The sequence below is a fragment of the Brachionichthys hirsutus genome, chromosome 17 (assembly GCF_040956055.1).
Source record: "Brachionichthys hirsutus isolate HB-005 chromosome 17, CSIRO-AGI_Bhir_v1, whole genome shotgun sequence".
In the NCBI taxonomy this organism is placed as follows: Eukaryota; Metazoa; Chordata; class Actinopteri; order Lophiiformes; family Brachionichthyidae; genus Brachionichthys; species Brachionichthys hirsutus.
Genome location: NC_090913.1, coordinates 3,748,980 through 3,769,823, shown reverse-complemented (window position 1 = coordinate 3,769,823; position 20,844 = coordinate 3,748,980). Strand labels below are relative to the sequence as shown.

Sequence of the window (20,844 nt, the reverse complement as noted above, 5' to 3'; positions counted from 1 at the left end):
TGACTGTTCCTTGTATAACTATTCAAATGCCATTAACAGCACTTTTCATGCCCCTTCTCAGATCATAACCATCTGCTGTTGCTGTGTGTGCAGGTGCAGTACACAGCTTATGGCGAGGTGTACTTTGATTCAAACCCAGACTTTGTGCTGGTTATTGGTTTTCACGGGGGGCTCTACGAACCTCTGACACGCCTGCTGCATTTTGGAGACCGAGACTACGACATCCCTGCCGGAAGGTCTGTCGCTTATTTGCTCATTTCTACCCAAGGGGGTTAAATCCGAGGGGGCTACCCTTGCTTTCTCAGGGACATGTCTAACCACAGTGTGTTTGTTTTGAAGGTGGACCAGTCCTGACATTAGCACGTGGACACGCATAGGGAAAGACCCCCAGCCCTTCAACCTCTACATGTTTCGAGGAAACAACCCGATCAGCAAGATTCATCAGGTCAAAGAATATGTTACAGGTAAAGAGAAACTAGAGCAGCTCGTGCTGCTGCCATTGAATGCAAATCGTCTAATTATCGTGCTCAAACTCACGCAACAATTTTCCATTTCTACATTCCACCACTTGTCATTCTGCAGATGTCAATATTTGGTTGGTCACATTTGGCTTCCATCTTCACAACGCAATCCCAGGATTCCCTATTCCAAAGTTTGACCTGACTCAGCCGTCACTGGAGATGAAGAAGAGTCAGCTCTGGGATGACCTGCCTGTACGTACAGTACCCTAAATACTTTGAAGGAAACATAAGAGCAAAAAAATATATTATTTAGTTTTATCGACTGTAATCACAGATCATGACTCTGTTAAAATAAATGCATTTGAACTATTTGATCTTTGAGTAACCACAGAACGGCATTTTTAGATCACTACACAAACTGCACTAAAACATAGAATTAGAAGTACTTCCAGTTTTACTGACATTTAAGAAACAAATAATTAATATTTTAGCGATTTCTGATTTATAATTTTGAATATTGATTGATTGTGATATAGAGAAAATATCTACGTCTTGCATTGTGGAGGAAGGTGAATTACAAAATCCTGGAGAGTCTTATGTTGATCAATATTTTACTACGTTTTCGTCTGGTGCGTTCTCCCCTCCTTTCACCATGTTCTAAAAAAAAAGCTTTTCTCAAATCTCCTAGGGTCAAAGAAATTGGCAATTTACAAAAGTTACAGAGTCTCCCTGCACCGTTCTTTATATTCTAGTTACGAAAGAATTGAAATTGAGCACTCATTGATTTTACATGTTAATCTTTGAAGTATCAAGGAAAACGTACACCCAAACAGTATTTCCTCCTTCTTTTGTCAATAGTCAATTTCAGGGGTCCAGCAGGAGGTGACTCGTCAATCTCGGGCCTTCTTGTCCTTTGAGCGGATGCCAGAGATCCAACTCAGCCAGAGGCATTCGGATCACACCAGACCCTGGCTGTGGTTCGCCACCATCAAGTCTCTGATCGGTAAGGGGGTGATGCTCGCTGTGATTCAAGGCCGCGTGGTGACCAACGCTCTCAATGTCGCCAATGAAGACTGCATCAAAGTGGCCGCAGTCTTAAACAATGCCTTTTACCTTGAAGACTTGCATTACACCGTGGAGGGACGCGACACTCACTACTTCATCAAGACCAGCCTGCCTGAGAATGACCTCAGTGCCCTGCGGCTCACCTCTGGCAGGAAATCGCTCGAAAACGGCGTTAACGTGACAGTGTCCCAGTCGACGACGGTGCTGAATGGACGAACGCGCCGATTCGCCGATGTGGAGCTGCAATACGGCGCTCTGGCGCTCCACGTGCGTTACGGGACCACGTTGGACGAGGAGAAGGCGCGCATCCTTGAGCATGCAAGGCAGAGGGCGCTGTCCAGCGCTTGGGCCCGCGAGCAGCAGCGGGTGAGGGATGGGGAGGAAGGAGTTCGGCTTTGGACAGAAGGGGAGAAAAGGCAGCTACTGAGCAGCGGGAAGGTTCTGGGTTTCGATGGCTACTACGTCTTGTCGATAGAGCAGTACTCTGAATTAGCCGACAGTGCTAACAACATCCAGTTCCTACGCCAGAGTGAGATAGGTCGGAGGTAACACTGCCTCATCAAACGTCCGATTTCACCCCACCCCGGGACTATGGAAGACAAAAGGTTCATTCTCAACATGAAAGGGATGTCACAGACTTAACGGCCTCCAAACGCAGATTTAAAGAGAACCCATGTTTTGCAGACTTGTTTTACTTTATTGATCATCAAGTTGGATTTATAGACTGATTCGATTACTAATGCAGCAATTATTTTATCACAAGTCACCCAAAACATGTGAGCCTACCATTGTGATAAAACAATCTCTTTAATCTCTCTGTCAGAGGTTCAATCAATGCCTTCTTCTTTCTGTCTCTTTCTTTCTTTCTTTCTTTCCTTCTTTGATAACCTAATTGCATGCCTCACCCAAACTCTTTGTTCGGCGGGGCCAACTTGAGTGCTGTAATTGTATGTGGTCTCTATGAAACATAAAATAAAACAGCGTCTCTTTTCGGTGGGCGTCCCGACTCGATGAGCCTGCAAGCATTTAGACGGTTGTAAACTGTCACAGCAATCGATATGAAATGTTTGTGGATCTGCAGCAGTTGCTGTTGATGCTACGTCAGTGTGGGTCGCGGTGTGACCCCCCCACCCCGGGTTGTAGCCCTCTATGAGCCGCGTCTGTAGGAGCTATCGTTTCCATGGCTGAAGCCATTGAATGGAACTGGTGTGGACTCTCTCTAAGAGAGACAGGAAGAAGAAAAAAGAAGGACTACAATTTGTATGAAGGGAAAAAAAGACTGATTTTCCTTTGCTTTTATTTTATTTATTTTTTTGGTTCCTTTTTTTATATTCTATCAACTTGCATTTGCTTCATAAGGGGGATATAAAAATGAACAAAAATGTGCTTACATGCTATTATTACCTATACCACTATTGCTACTATAACTACACAACAACAGGAACAGGCAATGATCTGGACAAAAAAAGGAAAGTCAAAACTTTAACCTGCATTTTTTTTTTTTACACTGACATTTCTGATCTGTTTGGTCAGTTCTAAAACCACCTAATCCCCTTTGCTTTTACAAAGCCTACGAAAGCCTACCGGTTCAGACCACAACAAAGAGCAGTGTTAGAGGAGCACTAGCGTGCCGCGGCTATTTGTGGTTCTATGTGGACGTCCTTTTTCGTGGACCAAGTGGACTGATCCCCGGTCAGCTCAGAAGTCCTTCATTTCTGCAGAATGGGGCTCAGCCTTATAATGCAAAGACTTTGTACTGTTTTTTTTTGGTCAAAGGTACTATTCTTGCAATATAAACATTTTGCCATGGCTTTGGGGTGGGAGGTAGGGGAGTGGGTGGGCCAGGGTAACAGAGTGGCAACTAATTGTTGCTTCTCACCATTGGTGACTTTGATGGCAGTAATTGATCAAAAAATCGATGTGGGTGTTTTCTCCTTGATTGTGGGTCTCTGTACTCGTTTAGGGGAGTTTTCTTTTTTGTATATGTGTTTTTACAAGGCTCGGAAGCCAACTTTGATTTTTTGATTTTAAAAAGAGCGAACAGGAACCAGAGCGTTAAACCACATTCTACCAAGATGTCATTGGAAATGATTTAGGCGAGTTGTCGATGTTTTCTGGGTTAATCTTTCTTATTTCAAAGGTTGAGAAGTCCTACTTATCATTAGATCAAATTAGTCTCAGAGAAAGTAATTTATGTACATTGTTTCTAAAGTAAAGAATTAAAATCCTTGAAAATATTGCCATTTTCTTTCACTGTCTTCAGTGTGCTCAAACACTGTGTATTCAGAGTTCTGACAAAGTGATAAACATGAACTCATCCGAAGAACACAGATGGGTTGGGGAACTCGCAGACTTTACATTTGACATAAGATACAGATCTGGAAAGACTAACATTGACGCAGACACACACTCTCTCTTACCACTAGACATTGAGAATTATGTGTATGAGTGTACTGAGACTTTTTCAGATGAGGCTGTTCGAGCTGCATGGGACGGGAGCCAGGCTGTCCAGGAGAGAGATGTTACTTGGGTCGCCGCCCTCAATGCCACTGCTCCAGACTCGCACCAGTCACCTCCTGCCAACCTGCGGAGTATCAGCCACAGTGATCTGGAAGCTCAATGGGAAGCTCATGCTATCAGTCAAGTCATCAAGCTAAAAGGGTTAAACAACTCAAAATGGGATTGGCATTTGAATTAGTCAATGCGACTCTGCCCTCAGTCCCCTCAATCCCTTCAGAGATTTAGTGACACCCACAGCCACAACACTAGAGGGAGCACAAAAAACAACCTGTTTAAGACAAACATGGGTAAATCATCTTTTTACAATACTGCCCCCCCAAGGGTGGAACTGTTTGACTCCTGCCCTCAAAACATGCACCTCTTTGGCCTCCTTCAAAAAGGCCCTAAAAATACACCTTTCAGGGGGGCAGAAACGGAGATAGTCATCACGACTCTCTCCGGATCAATAACCCCCTTTTTTTGTCCACCTACGTTGTACATATTATGTGTCTTTTTAATTTATTGGTATTTTGCATCAATTGAGTAATTTATTTTTATTTTATTTGTGTGGTTAAATGTCGATGAATTATGTACGAAGGACTTTCAATGGAAACAAGACAGCAAGGGCTTTTCTGAAATGCTTCTCTTAGACAGGGTGTTTGACTGTACTTGTACTGTAATACATACTATTGTTTGACTGTACTTGTACTGCTCTAACATTCTATCTAATAAATACATTCATCATTCTTCAATTTAGTTGATGGTAAGCCACAACTACAGCACTCACATGTCACTCAGAATACCTCCCCAGTTATGACCTATATGCACATATGTACATGTCGTAATTACCATATACTTACCACACACCAGTAAACTAACCAGTGTACATGCAACCTATGGTGCTTGTCCAATAGACTATTGCCACTTTAAAAAAAAAAACATTTCCAAGAAAAATGTATTGTGTTTGAAATATGGACTGAGGAATTGTAATTTTAGTTATGTTGGGAGCCTTATTTTAATTTGTCACACTAAGTGTGGTCACATATTTTTGTTTTTGTTGTACAATTTATAATGGCAGATATTTGATTGTTTGGGTGTTTAAGATGCAGTACCGACTGTCACCACTAGATGGAACCTCCGGTTGTGAGACTGTTTTGGGGCGCTGGTTTCTGCATCCTGTCAGTCGACGAGCAGGGACCCTCGACGCCACGTTTGTTTGTTTCCGTCTCATTCTTTTGGATATTTGCAGGTTTGGAGAGATTCGCAAAACATCCCAATTGTCTCAGACGAAGCCCACAACACGTACTCCCTTGCCACAGGGCCTGTGGTGTTACTTCATGGTTGATGGCAGAGTTTGCTTGTAGAAATACAACTGTTTACATTTAGCTTAAACATGCTAATGTTTATTAGCCTTTAATTAGGATATCCTTGTGATTACAGAGCTAGATTTGGCTCGTCAAATGCAAGACGATGTCAAATTGACGTTCGCGTGTAACAAACAAAATATTAAAGTCAAACAATCAGTGTATTAATGTTTAATATATGATTGGATTGTTTAACCAAGAACTCGTGACATAATGTTTGTCAGACCGGGATGTGAAGATCGTTACAATTATTGAAAATTGTATCTTATGTGTAATTACAGAAGCAAAGAATAAAATAAAATAAATAAATATTTTAAACTGCCAGCAGTGGTCGTCCGGCCCGATACCTGCAACACACATATAGTAAAATAAAACCTGGCATTTGTTCTGACTTAAGTTTGCTGTTTTGCAGGAACATGTCTTCAGGGGGGGCGCCAGCAGTTTGGCCAAGGTTACATCGTCCCGCTTCCTGGTTTGACCCTGAATCAGCTGCGGTGAGATCAGACCACCACTGAATTCACAGTGTAACGTTATATTAGTTATTATCAGTGCTTTGAGTGGGCCGGTACGGAGTTCCGGGACTTCTAAAAACATCCCTTCAGCGTTCCGGTACCGTTTTAGTCCTTCACAAGCTGCACCGCTGCTTATCATAACCGCACATCAGCTTCCACATCACCGAGCGCACATCTTGCCGAGACTTCATTACCCATACTGCCCTGTGCTTTACAAGACAAGCGCGCCTGTGTTCTTCAATCCATGTTACCCAGCAGCGTGCGTGGAGCCGTAGCTCAGGCGCAGGCTCTGTCTGACTCCATCCTGCTGCCGTGTTAACTCATGGACAAAATATTAAAGATCTTTTGTTGTGTATCTGGTCTGCTAACTGCTGGAGAGGTAAAGTTCAACAAACATCCCTTTGGGATTCAATCCATCCAGCGGTCTTTGCATCAAGAGGTGAGCACGTAATGGATTGAGCTATGCATGCATACAGACTTTTACTCTTATTTTTCTAGATTGACGGATGCAAAAGAGAACCGGCAGCTTTTTTGAGCCACTTAAAGCACTCGTTATTATTCAGTATAATAATCGGAATGTAATTCCAAACCTCTGTTTCTGTGCAGGTGATTACCATCCTTTTGGGGCTGTTCCAGATTCTGCTTTCTGTCCTGCTGGCTTATTCTGAGAAACATCTGCCACGGTTTTTCATACTGCCTTTGATCATAGGGATTTTAGTATGTACTAATTGTTCTTATTCATATTGTTAATTTCCCTGTCATAGTTTCGGCAGGCAAAACTGCAAAGAAGCTCTTGGCCTAAAAAAATACATTTATAGTCCAAACTAAAAGTATGACCAAATGGAAAATGTTGTGCTTGAAAGCTCTGCTTAATGTTGCGCAATAAAATGAACTGTCCAGCTCAGCAATAATATATTCTAGGTTACGCAATTTCTGGAACCGTTATGAAGTACAGAGAAACCGGATGCAGAATCTTCCTCAGCCTCAGTCTCTCCATTCAATCCTCTGTGTGTGTGTGTGTGTTGCAGATTGTGGCAGGAGGATCAATCACAATGGCCAGTGAGAGGGTCCCCAGCAGACTACTGGTATGTTCAAATAACAGCCTTCCCCACATACTTATGGCAATGCAATCGCACTGTCGCTTTGCACCTACTTTAGGTGGGTCCTCCAGTGGGTTTTAATCCACTGGAGGACCTGAGGACTTTTCTGTGTGGAATTTGCCCATTCCCGTGTCTGTGTAGGTTTCCTCCGGGTTCCCTGTTTTACTTTCATTGTTCACAAATATAAAGAAGCAGTATCTATATGTTGGCTCTGAGATGAACTGGTCATTTATCCAGGGTGTACAGCAGGGATTGTCTCCTATACCCCATGACCGCGTTCACACACACATTCACACTCCAGTGGGCGACCGTTGCCGTGCAAGGTGCTGCCAGAGCTGGGATTTGGGGTTCAGTGTCATGCCCAAGGACACTTCGACATGCGGACAGTCAGAGCTGGGATTCGAACCACTGATTTACTGATCACTGGACGATCCACTCTACTAACTGAGCCACAGCTTCCCCGTGTAGAGGACAAGTGGTACAAATAACGTTTTAGCCGTTATCTATGTCTACGTATATAATTTTTAATCTGTACCATAAATATTTAGTCTGAAAATTAAATGTTAAAACGTTTTTCACCACAATTTCTAGAGGTCAGACAACACATTTGTGAACATTTTCTCAAGAGTTGCATCTTCAAATGAACAGCTGCACTGATGAACATCTGCCTGACTCCACAGCTCCAAGGATGTGCATGCAGTAATTTGTTTGGCCTGCTGGGGGCAGTGCTTGCCTTCTGCCTGTACTGCTACAGCCTCAACGGAGCGCATAAGCCGTGTGTCAGCATTCCTCCTCGTAATTATTACTACAGACCTTCATCGTATGATTGTCCCACGGAGTTCCTGGCGGTCAGTATGTTGCTTTCTTTAAACTTTGCGTTAACGGAGATGAATCTTTTTCTTCTTCCTCTTTCGGCCACAGCAAATCAACTTTCTCGTCAATTGCATACTTAATTCTGCCAAAGTTTTATGCCAGATGCCATTCCTCCCGCAACCGTCTTCATTTGTCTGGGCCCTGGAGACACAACCTGTTCTAATGATAAGAAATTGATCTGCGCATAAATACATTAGAGTGGCTGCAATAGCATCACATTCCTCATGTATTAATTAAATATAGATACTTGTGTTTAAGACAAAGAAGAAGAAGATGCTTGTGATTCATCAGAAGGTTAATTGTTGATTATGTTATATATAACAATGTACTTTAATGATTAGGATAAAGAGATAAGTAAATACTATCAACAGAATTGAGTGTATAATGTGTTTTTGTTTGTTTGTTTTGTCTCCTGCAGGCATACAACTGGAGTGTGACGGTGCTGCTGCTGCTTTATGACAGTGGAGCAATTCTCTTGCATTGCGTCCTGTCATTCTGCGCCATCAAAGCACTCAAAACAGACTGATACTGATCAATACAAACAAACAACAACAACAGCAGTTTGCATATCAGAAACCATTGACATACTGCTGTCGATGATCATGGGCCTCAATCAAACATAAATCTTTAAAATATTTTGTTTGTTATGTGTGATGAGGTTGGAATCCTGATACCTCATATATGATTATAAATAATATAATACACATATAACATGAATGTTTTGTTTTGTTTTTCTTGAAGATGAGATAATTGTATAATCCACATATTTTTCATGGTGGAAGGAAGTCGGAGAACCCAGAGAGAACCCACGCAGATACAGGGAGAACATACAATGTGGTGGCCAATATTATAAATGTTATATTTTTAAATTGTATATCTATCTGTCTGTCTGTCTACACACGCACAAATACAAATAATGTGCTGGCCAATATTATAAATGTTATATTTTTAAATTGTATATCTATCTATCTGTCTGTCTGTCTGTCTATACACGCACGCATACAAATAATGTGCCTCTTAATCTAAGATCAAAAGGAAATGTGTGACAAAATAACAAAATGTGCATCACTGCCAATATTCAAACTAACGCCTATGATGTAGTCGATTAACCTGTTTGTGCCGAATTCAATAGACAATGAATGATTTAAAAAGTTGTCGACATATGTTTGAATTTAAAAAGAGATACAAGAAGAAACAATTTATTTTATACCAACTTGATTTTTGAAGGAATGTATTAACTGTAAGACTGGTTATAAATGATGTTGTAGCATGGGGAAGGGGGGGGGGGGGATGACAACAGTGACCATCTTGTAATGATTATGAAAAAAAGGTGATGGCAGACAAATATAAGAATTTAATTCTTCCATCTGCTCCTTTCTAATCGTGAAATGTTCTTGAAAGTGTGTGTAAGTTGTGTAATGTGAATTTTCATGAAAAGAATAAATAAATAGTAACAGATTTTAGTGTCTACAAACATTTCTGCTAAGGAGGTTATGTCTGCGTTGGTTTTTTTGTTTGTTTGTTTGTCAGTACTCACTCAAGTACTCAAAATGTTATGGATGGATCTTGATGACATTTTTCGAATGTTACCAGGAACAGATAATTACATTTTGGTGATGATCCAGAAGAGATCCTGGAATAGGGATCACTTATTTTGTTAACATTTGTGAACCGATGTTTATGGAATTTCACACAGTCATCAAGGGAGGGTCCTCTATCTTACCACCGAATGTCATCCAGGTAGTACTCATACATTTTGGCTCACACTTTTGACTTTTTTTTCTGACTTACAGTACTGTCAACGGATTAACATTTTTGTTGTTCCCTTGAACCAGCCTGTATCCTAATTGCTTAAAAGACATCAATATCACTGCTACTAGTGAAGGAATGAAGGAATTTTATTCTGGTTCATTTTTCAATGACACAGTAAAAAATGATCATATTTCCAAGGTTTTGTAACCCTGATGAACCGAAGGGGTAGATTGAACAACATGCTTATTTGGAACTGACCCTTTTCTTACAATAACAACCCCTCCAAAAAAGAAATAGAAATTCCCCTTCTCCTCCTCAGCAATCAAATTCTTTAAGAAATTACCAAATATATATATATGTGTGTTTAAGTACATGTATTGTATGTGTATGTATATATATATATATATATACTTAAACATACATATACATACACACACACGTGCGTATTATCTTCAAACCTTATAACCAATTTCCCAATTATCTTATACAACTTGTGTAAAACAATTTATAGAAGTACTTGCTTTAATTTTATATGAAAACTCATTCCACACATATACAGATTGTACTCTAATCTTCTAAACATTTCCTGATCACAATTTCCTTGTGCATTTTTTGCAAAACATTCACAGAAATACATGTTTTCATTTTCTATGAATAGAAATAGAACAGTTTAACATGCCTTACTGACACACAGTGATGTTTTACAATTGTAACAACTAACACACAAAGCTGTCAATAACAATGTCATCATTCAAACTCGGTGGATTTTATGCTAAATCATCTTTTCAGTTATGACAGGGTTTTTTTTTTTATCCAAGATGCTTGCCTCTCTATTCAGCTCCTCTCCAGCTGTGACTTAACAGTCTTTAAAAAAAATGAATTACATAAAAAATAAACATATAAGATAATAAAAAAGCAGGGCTCCCTCAAGCAGAGTAAGGAGACATATTGCCATAAACAGAAGTGTTGGAAGCGCTGGCATTCATAGACGGAAAGTCAGCGTCACTTACGGGTTCCCCTTATATCAGCTGAGCCCTGGGACCAACCATTCCTGGCGATACGGGGGGGGGGGATCAGAGGAAACGGGTCCATTTAAACAAATAAATGCATATATGTAGGCGGATATGATTTTGAAATTATAAGTTAGGAATCAATTACAGTCCACCAGTGGTTGTTTAGAGAACATTTTCGCATTTTGGATTGGTCCGAGCCACCCTCACAAACCATTAGACATGGATTGTTCCTAAAATGGCGGCGGCAAGTGTCAGTGGAGAGGGAAACTTTCCTATTTTTATGTAAAAATTTCAGTTTCTCACGTATGTTCTTCGCTTCGCTCATCCATTTATTAAATTACTAACGATCGGGAATCCAAACACGTTTGGTATTGATCGTCAGGACTCGGCTAATCTATTCAAAGCTCCATTTAATCGCCAAGTCGCTTGGCTTCCGTCGAAGTTGACGGTAGCTAAGTGGCTGACATTGCGACTGTTGTCATCAGCTCGCTCAGCGCAGAGCCATCGGCTGCTATTGAACGTCTGCTGATCAGTTTGATAGCTTGCCAGCCAGATCACGTCGAAGCCCGATCTACGACCGTTTGTTTCGCGGGTTTCCGCCAGGGCAGGTCGGAGATCCCGAGGACGTGTCGCGTCACCCGTCGGTTGAGATAATTCGGTGGTGTTGGATGTCACCACTAGTCACTGTCAGGCTAAAACTGGTTTGCTAGCACGGTGTAAGTATAATTTTATTTAAAACTCTTTTCTTGCAGCACTCTAACTAGTATTCGTCTGAACAGCCTGTTCTATTTGTGGCCTGCGGTCATTTACCTCAATCATATTGCGTTAACACGTTAGCTAGCTTTGAGCCGGTTGTATTCAAGTTAATGCATTCCGAATATGCTACTATCACTTTTCTCGATTGGACCTGAGAGCATATATATAATGTTTATTTTGATCAACCTATTAAGGTAGTGGCTGTTGGTGACATTTGTTTCATCGTGAGTTGGAAACAGTGTCGTGACATGTCAGCGAATTATAAATAAACTATAGTCGACGTTATCAGAATGTAAGACCTCGACTGCCTTTATTCAGCTTCTAAACATTGTCAGAAGTCTCTTCTCGTTTCCTGGTTCCTCTTTGACTGACAGACATCCTGGCAAATCAAATGGAGAAGCTCCAGGACCTGAGCCAATCAGAGCTACAGGAGCTCCTGGACAACCCCGAGGGGGTGGAGTCTATGGCGCTGGAGTCTGACGAGGTATAAACAACGCTTCACTTTCTAGTTTCTTTGCTTTCAGAAAAGTTGAGCTCTTAAGTTATTTTGGGAAGATAGGGATTTGTTTTAAAATAACATATAGAATAAAATTGCATGACCCCCCCCCCCCCCCCAAAAAAAAGAAAAGCAAACAAACAAATAAAAAAACAAAGGCTTGCTAGCACAACTTATTAAACTTTGAAAATTAGTATTACAGTCCAATAAACCAACTGTTCACGATTATGAAACGGCTCAAAGTGAAACACAACAAAGTGAGGAAGTGTGACACCTTTATGCTTTAATGTGGTTTTGTCCCATACATGTAGAAGGGACCTGAAAATATTAAATTATTGCTTTTCCCGACTTATCAGGGTTAAAACAAACAAATAACTCTTCTGGCTATTTTATAAATTATTTTACAATTGTTTATAAACTTAATGGAAGATGACCACCTTTTCAGGAAAGTGGCATATTGGCTCATTTTAAATTTCAATAAAACAGAATGTAAAAAGTGCAATTGAATACACTGTAATGTCAAGATATACTTGTAAACTTTATAAATACAGTATATGCTCATTCTGAAGTTGACGGCAGTACTACAAAAGTCTGCACAAATTTCTGTTTACCATTGTGTTACATCACCTTTTCCTTTAATGGGCCCATATTGTGTAAAACACTGTCTCATTATATTTCAATAATATACCTGTTTACCTTAGACATGATTAAAAACAACAACATTATCCCACAAAACCAGATTTGCAAATATCAACTCCCAAGTGTAAACCAGTCAAAAGGTTGTTGTTTTTATTTTAAATACACCAATATACCACTACCCAACCGGAGCCTGGTGCCAGAGTTGGTGATAATTGCTCCTCTGCTGCTAAGGAGAGAGCAGCTAGTCCTGCCCTGACCACTGGCACAGATGTTCAAGCCTCATCTGAGCTGATGTTCATGTCTGTTCCCAAATATTGATGTCATTCAATTCGTGTTCATCTCAGCAATATATTGACATGACTTGAAAAAAGTAACCAAGATGCTAAGTCTGAGCTGATGCCAGCTTTTGGTACTTTACAGTTGTGGGCTTTGATAGTGCTAGCATATTTAAGGACAACACAGAGAATTGAATGTTGCCAAAAAGTAAATCAAGAAACCCACGTCATCCCTACTACTTTCTCATTTACATTGATTTGCATGTTCAATTTGGCACATTTTTACGCCATTCCATCCTGATGCAACCCTCTGCATTTATCCGGGCTTGGGACCGGCACAAGGGAGAAACTGGCAATGCCACGTCAGCTCCTGCTAACCGCGCTGCCAGTGCTAGCCACGAGGTTGCATTATCATCCATAAATCTCATAAAGTCTAAAACTGTGTCATCTCCCTTCAGATCCAGAACATTCAGCTCGAGAGAGAGATGGCACTCGCATCCAATCGCAGCCTGGCCGAGCAAAACCTGGACATGAAGCCTCGTGTGGAGTCCCAGAAGGAGGCGCTAGTGGAGAGATATTCTCAGCTAGAGAGCATCAGAGAAACCTACAAACAACACTGCTCCCAAAGAGGTAGGAGGAAGGGTGGGCGAGTGATTGGAGCGAACCCAACTCAAGAACTGTGATTTTTGTCAAACCCTCAAGCAGCATAGAGCAGAAATAGTCAAATGTTTGTCCTGTGAGCATCAGAAAGGCTAAGAATCAATACCGTGTCATGGCCATTAAACCTTGATGGCTACAATGAAGAATTCCCAAAATTGACTGAGACAATATTACCACATGACCTCCAGGAGCCGCACACCGTCATCGCCATCCTGGTGAACAAAGCTGTATGCTGAAGTTGAAATTAAATGTTGCTGACAACCGACACAAATAGTGCCAATAAAAACTGTTCATCTTCATTTGGGAGACGCTGTGTGTATTATGAAACTGGGATCAAATGAAGAGAAGCAGAAATACAATGTATTGTAAGACAATTAAGCATGAGATGAATCAAGATCATGACAGCCCGACACATTAGCATGCTGTATAACGGGATCTGTCGCCTGTGTTATCTCGCCTGTGTTATCTCGCCTGTGTTATCTCTATTTGTCTCCACCACTCCTGCTGTGCAACTTCTCAGATGGGATGGAGGGTCAGGTGTCTCCAGAGGCGTTGTTCTCTAGGCTACAGACAGAGGGCAGCAAAACAGAGGCAGAGTCTGAGGTCAGAACCGAACCGAACACACGCGCAGCATCTTTGTATTGGGCTTTTACATTACATTTACATTAAACATTTACAACTTCTAGCAGGCTGCAGACATGAGCTATTAATTTAGTATTGTAACACCCAAAGAGTATGACTCTATGATTCACGCCTCCTGGCTTAAGATGCTAACTGCACTCCATAGGCAGTGCAAATGAATCAGCTGCTAAAGTGGCTAATCCAAGGTCGGACAGGCCTCATCATGAAGGACCCCCCCAGACGGGGAACAATGCCATCAAACTACCGGCCTAACCCGCTCCTATCAGGCATCATAGCAACCAAAATGAGCAGGCCCATCGATCAATACATGAGCAGGGCACAGAAAGGGAGCAATAACAGGGGTGCCAAGCACCAGCTACTGGCTGACAGGCCCTATAAACACATATATGTGTATATATATATGTATATGTGTACTATTTTGTTCTTAAATTCTTCTTCTTAGTTCAGATAGCTCTAGACCGTCATATCATAATGACTAGCAGCCTATCACTGTGTGTGTGCGTTCTGGTAGGAGGGCGTGTAATACATGCAGTAATGTTGCATTCTCAGTAGTATCCACCACGGTCACGCACAACGCGTCTCTCTGCAGGCTGTGGCTGATGAGTTTCTGGAGGGTTCTCTGACGTTGGACGCCTTCCTGGACCATTTCCTCTCCCTGCGCACCCTCGCTCACAAAAGACGGGTGCGGATAGAGAAACTTCAGGAGATCCTGCGACAGAGGAGTGAGGGCAATCCCACCGCCATGACATCATCGGCCGTTGCCAGCCAGGATCCTGCTGCCACGCTCTCACCATGGAGTCAACACACAACGACAACGACCACGACAAGCTCCACCGCCTCTAACTACCAAAATGCCCAACAGTCAGCCGCCTCAGCTGCAGGGAGCTCATCTGGCCTTCCTTACAGCCCTTACCCAGTTACTGTAGCAGCTGCAGCCTCTGGTCCCACCAAACCCCCATCACAGTTCTCTCCATATCCAGCTTCTGGCACAGCTTTCACCCCAGCAGGAAGCTACCACGGCCCCAGGCCTGCTTTTGGGCCTTCGGCTTCGGCTTCCTGTCCTTACCCAGTACAGCCCCCCTTCCCTGCGCCACATCCAGGCTCAGCATTTGGGCAATACGCCCCCAGTCACCCCCAGAGTGGGCCGGCGCCCTACCCGGCCTCTTACAGCTACGGTGGCTACAGTTACCCTGCTGGGCCCAGTTATTCCAATTCTCAGTCGCCAACAGGGAGACCAATCTACAGACCAGGATACGGAGTTCCCCAACCGTACTCCTGAAAGCACTTCTGCGCCTCGGTCTGAATTCATCTCTTCTTCCTCTCTGTCTCACCCTTTTCTTTCTCCCTGCACTCCGGCCTTCTCACCTTTTATACTTTCCCTGCACTACTACTACTCTCAGATTCAAGAGGTGTCCTGCTCTACTTAACTTTGTTGCACTATTTCTCTCTCTCTCTCTCTCTACGTTTTTCTCCCTGCAACCCACCAACCCCCCCCCCCCCCCCACACTAGTCTCAGGTTGTTGCGTTTTGTTAAAGTGTTGAAGCTCGTGTCATCACACAGTCACTATCCTTTTCTCTCTCTGCTCCCTGTATTCGTCTGCCCATTTTCCGTGTTATGCTACGTATTTGGCAAACAGAAGGTTGCTATAAAGACACGAATGGCGCGCTCCCTTATAACGAATACTTGACAAATAGAATCTGAACCACTGCATCAGTGCCCACTCGGTCTCTGATCAGAATCTGCCTGATTTGTCAGGGCATTGCTGTTCCCTTTATCACTGGGGGGGGAATAAAGTTTGTTGTAGCTGTGTTTCTGCAATTCCATCAGAGTAAATGTCTGATTAAATAAGGAAGAGGTTGATGATTTGCAGTTTGGAATAATGACCGTGAGCCTTTTATGTCTCGGCCCTGGCGTACACCCCCCCGGTACTTTGTCACCTCGTCAATAATTTGCAGGAGAGGGCTGAAGCTTGTCGGCAGCTGATCCCTTGACCTGGTGCTGGGACTACGCAGGCTCTAAGCTGTTGTTTAATATTTCTGATTCTCATCTGATCAACATGACAATAAAGACCAACCAGGAAATTCGGACAAAAAATGCAAATCACCACTGATCCTGTGTAGTTTTGTGATCAGAGCAAGTGAAGTGAACGTCTTAGCAGGGAGATGCAGTCTGCTTGGTTTGATTGCGTTATTTCGGGGGGGAGTTAGGAGCACTGTAGTTCTGTATTGACACCGTTACGCGACTTGAGACAATGATAACTGCTGGAGTCTCGGTTTTTCATAGACCAGTGTGCAACACGTATCGTCTGCAGCAACATCCCCCCCCCCTTACTTCATCTCCTCCTCACCCTTACCCTCGTCCTCATTCTCCCTTCATATCCTCATCCAACATGAACTGATGCTTGACAATGATTAGAAATTGTGTAATTTCAACGAATTGTCATTGAGAATACATGTGGTCTGTGTAGTTGAATGGATTATAACTCTTTGTTAATTGAACCAGTTGGGATAGTATTGAAATTGCAGTTGAAGGTTTTTTTTTTTGTACCATTTACAAGTAGTAATCACCTCTTTGAATTTGGAAAACCCACCAAATTAAAATTAAAATTGTTTCATAGACTGTAACTTTATCAAACGTTTAATCTTTTACATCTAGTGGTCTCAGAGCACTTTATTCTTGCTGGCTCTCTATCTTAAAAAAAAAAAGCATCTATACAATAAAGTAAGCAGATTCAGTCAGGGCTTCGAGTGTCAGGATTGTTGTCTTTAAGGTGCCAGTATTGTCCCATATGTATGTAGTAAATTCTGTGTATGATCACATATCATTTCTTTTGTCTACTGGCTCGGCTGAATCTTCAATTGAATCCTAATTGGTGAGGGAACCATTGAAGGGATCTTAGATTGACTACTGAGGTGCAGATCCTTAATTCAGCCTCTAAATTTCTGTTTGAAGCATGTAAATGTGGGGAGAGGAAGAAGTTCACTTGTAGTGTGTAAAGGGCCATTGTCACGTATTACGGAGCAGCAACATGTTTACATCTTTACTCTGTGACACCGCATGTTAAAAATTGTTGTCCATGCAGTCTAACAGGAAATTAGCTTCCTTTTTTATGATGGAAGGTACTTTTTCCTCCTGGACTCTCTAATCAAGCTGCTCTGTGCTGTACAACCTGATGACTTCAGCACCAATATAGAACTTTACTTTAAATTCCTGTAGTCGTTCTCTAAATGACTTCTAGTCTGAATTTCATTTTCTTGCTTTCACTGGTTGGCATCACCAAACTTACATGAAATAAAAGTAATTGATCTGCCAGTGTTTATTTTCGCCGCATTGTTAGCCTGAATGCCCTATATAAAAAAAGATATACCATAATCAGTACTCCTGGCAGTTATCACATTTGATAATGAGGATTTGCAACTCAATTAACTGAAGATCTGGGGCCAGATGTATAAATGAAGAGTACACAAATTACAGGGGGTGTGGGGGAATGTAGTAATAGTTTTGAATATTGGGTACATGTGAAACTACTGAATCTCTATATTGATTTTTAAATAAATTTCAAGCAAAAGTATTTGAAGTGTTTTTTTTATATATATAAATATATATACACAGAAGCTAATAAAAACATTCAGATCATAATGTTTTGATGACAAGAAAAAAGAAAAAAAGTTTGGATTACGTGAGCAGAGCTGGGTTTCTGCAGGTAAACACAATCATCATAATTTGATTTACACCGTCCACATGGTGATCTGGATCATCACCAGAAGGTTCTAGATTGTTCTTGGTATCTTTATGCACCAACCATGGAAAGTCAAAGTGAATCAGAGTTTATGTGTATTTTTAACATATTTTTCAATCCGTAAATGAGGTTTTAATGTTAACATTTTAGATTTTTTCCTGATCTCATTCTGGATTGGATCCAGAAGATATACATGATAGTGCATATCGGAGCCCTTTATGACTGTGATTTTTGGTGAGTGAATTGAATGCATATTTTACAAGATACAATTTTTTGAAAAAGCCTCCATTATAAGTAAATGGAGTAAGCATCCGGCTTAAAACGTTGCCAGAATTAAGCATGCAATTGACCAGAAGGGTGATTTGCTGTTGCGACCCCTGACCCGACAAGCCGAAAGAGAAAGAAGAAGATAAGTAAATATCAAAGACGTCAAGACTTCAAAGACGTCAAAACTTCAAAGCTTCAAAAACATGCAAAACACCTATTTAAGAATGGAAGCGCCGTCATGCTTTGTGTACGCAATAGATACTTGATCAGGATGAATGAAGGAGAAGGAGATTGTGAATGTATCTTTGTTATTCAAACTAGAATAATTTATATCAGTGCAGCAGGAGACATTACCACGAGGGCTAGCAACTGGCTTTTTAGCCAAGACCTGCCCAGAAAATTAATAGTTGTGCAAGATGTTTTAAATAGAGATCATACTTATCGTTCAATCTATTACCCTGATTGAAATTGATATTTCCTTGTTTCAATCAGCCGTTTTAGCAGTTTAAATCAGTAGCAGGTGAAAAGTGTATTCACAAGTATATTTCTATGCACCTCGGGTAACTGACTCACCTTGAAAAGGTGAACAAACACCACCCCGTCTGCCAGCCGGGAGGCACTGTCTCCGATTGCTAGTGTTGTAGGTCTCGAGATTGTTCTTGGTCTTGAGACCACTTTTTTGTTTCACCTCGGACCCGAAGGCATTTTTACTCGGTCTTGTCTCGGTCTCGGGACAGGGTGGACTCGGGATTTTTGTTCAATACTGGGTCAAGACCAGGTCATACTACTGTGATGTGATAAGTGAGAAACGCAGAATGCAGCAGCTGTGCCGGTGTCACCGGTAGGGACCCCCCCCTGCACACAGAGAGTGGTGATGAAGATGACTTGAGACCGCACGTGCATATCTTGTGCACGTTTGCCCCCCCCTGATGTCATGACCGGCGCAATTTCTTCCAGACGTGTTTCGGGAGGTGATTTGCAAACTGAAATGATTTCTTTTTTAACTTCAATTGTTTATGTGTTCTATGCTTTAACTTCAGAGTGTACTGAGAGATTAAACTGCATCAATTTAAATCAAATTCTGGAAGAGTTGTGTTGTTCTAAAACTTTTGGCCAGTATACAGTAAATCTTGCTGCTATTCATGACAGATCCCGTTCAACCAGTCTCTTACTTAGAGAGGCACGGGGGGCTTACAAACATGCAGAAAAAAAGTGCATTTCAACTTGGTCCTTCGCTCAACCTCCCACTCTTCTTCGTTCTTCCCTTCTTTTCATCATTTGCCATTCTCACCTCCTTTGTCTGCCGCTCTTCACCCAGCTCTCTTTGAAAGGAGGAAATCTGCACTCTTGCACAAGCAGCAGCAGCAGGCTGTGGAAGTGATTCACTGGAAGGAGGGCGGTTAAGAAGTTTTACACCTCTGCTCATTTCCTTTCTCATCAGTTCTTCTGCTGTTGGCATCTTGATTTGATTTGCACTTCCCTCCTGTGTATCTGTCTTCCTTCACCTTGCTGTTCATTGTAACTGATGGATCTCAGAACTGTCATGATCATCTCAACTCTTTTACTCAAGATTACTGGTAAGTGCACATTATTTTTGTGTACTATGTAAGATAAAATAAATAAAATAAAATAAAAAACAAAAAACATGTATACATTTTCACATGAAAAACCTTCCAAGATATCCAGATGGTTAAAAATATGTCAACATGTCAGTAGCATACCTACTTTGATCATTTGGTGTCAAAATCATGGCCAATGGCCGAGTTGTTAACACTAGCCTGAAGCTAGCTACTAGGCCTTCAGCTATATTATGCTTTTAGGTTCAATGCAAAATGGAACAAAGATGACACAAAACTTCACAGGGACAGAATTGGGAATCTTATTTCAGTCAGAAACAATGATGGTTTATTGTTGGATGGTTGAGCTGAAGCATTTAAAATACTACAAATAGTAACAATTCAAAAGTAAATACAAAATATTTTGTTTGAATATTGTGTTTTACATAATATGTGTAGGTGTGAGCGGCAGTGGTTCAGTCGGTTGGGACTAAACCAGTTCATGGCCCGGCCCAGACAAAAATTACGGAAAGTGGACTGGTGCTGAAGGACCAGTCTACCTACAGGGAACCAAGCCCCCTTGCAGCTGCTCCAGGCATTGTGGCGCCCTGCGTCTGTGTACTGTGTGTTTGCATGCTCAATGACAATAATGAAGATGTATTTATTTATTTATTATATATATATACACTGTATATATATATATATTATATATATATATATTTAGGATTTAGATTTTACATACATACCCTTTTAGGAAATATGAGGTAAAAAATATTATAGCTATAAAATAAATGAAACCTGCACAGACCATTTTTGTTGTATTTTATTGCTCTGAGCATTTCAACAATATGCTGATTTGAAGTTGGAGGATTTATTAGGTTTGTTTCAGCGTTATTGATGCTGTACCAAATAATTATATTTTAAAAAATGCTCCACTTAATTTGTTATCAGAGTTAATGCTAATAAATAACTTTTATCACAGTCTAAGTCACTCTCAAGGTGCTGCAATCAATTGTTGCAACTAATATCATATCATCCAGAGAGTCAGGAGCTGATTAGGTGAGATCTGTAACAAGTGTGTCTCGTTCAGTTCAACGATAGTCCGCAGCTGTGCAGGGGCAGAAATCAGCCTGCAGAAAAAGTCACCATAGCATTGAAATTAGGTTTTCAATAT

At 41.4% G+C, this 20,844-nt stretch overlaps 2 protein-coding genes and 1 long non-coding RNA gene across 3 annotated transcripts in view; all 3 read left to right on the top strand.

Moving 5' to 3' along the window:
- LOC137906693 (teneurin-3-like) overlaps window positions 1-2,075 on the top strand; it is a 131,489-nt gene extending 129,414 nt beyond the window's left edge. The window contains exons 51-54 of the mRNA XM_068750981.1: window positions 94-236; window positions 340-464; window positions 583-713; window positions 1,320-2,075. Coding sequence (XP_068607082.1) covers window positions 94-236; window positions 340-464; window positions 583-713; window positions 1,320-2,075 — 1,155 coding nt within the window. The remainder of the gene's footprint in view (window positions 1-93; window positions 237-339; window positions 465-582; window positions 714-1,319) is intronic.
- A 3,142-nt stretch (window positions 2,076-5,217) lies between these two features.
- On the top strand, window positions 5,218-6,591 carry LOC137906267 (uncharacterized). The gene is made up of 3 exons (XR_011105891.1): window positions 5,218-5,274; window positions 5,802-5,883; window positions 6,508-6,591. It is a non-coding gene; the product is annotated as an uncharacterized lncRNA (long non-coding RNA).
- A 5,186-nt stretch (window positions 6,592-11,777) lies between these two features.
- On the top strand, window positions 11,778-15,586 carry vps37c (VPS37C subunit of ESCRT-I). The gene is made up of 4 exons (XM_068751155.1): window positions 11,778-11,879; window positions 13,264-13,435; window positions 13,986-14,068; window positions 14,697-15,586. Exons 1-4 carry the CDS (start codon window positions 11,787-11,789, stop codon window positions 15,384-15,386), a joined length of 1,038 nt encoding a protein of 345 aa, XP_068607256.1. The 5' UTR covers window positions 11,778-11,786; the 3' UTR covers window positions 15,387-15,586.
- Window positions 15,587-20,844: the final 5,258 nt, after the last annotated feature.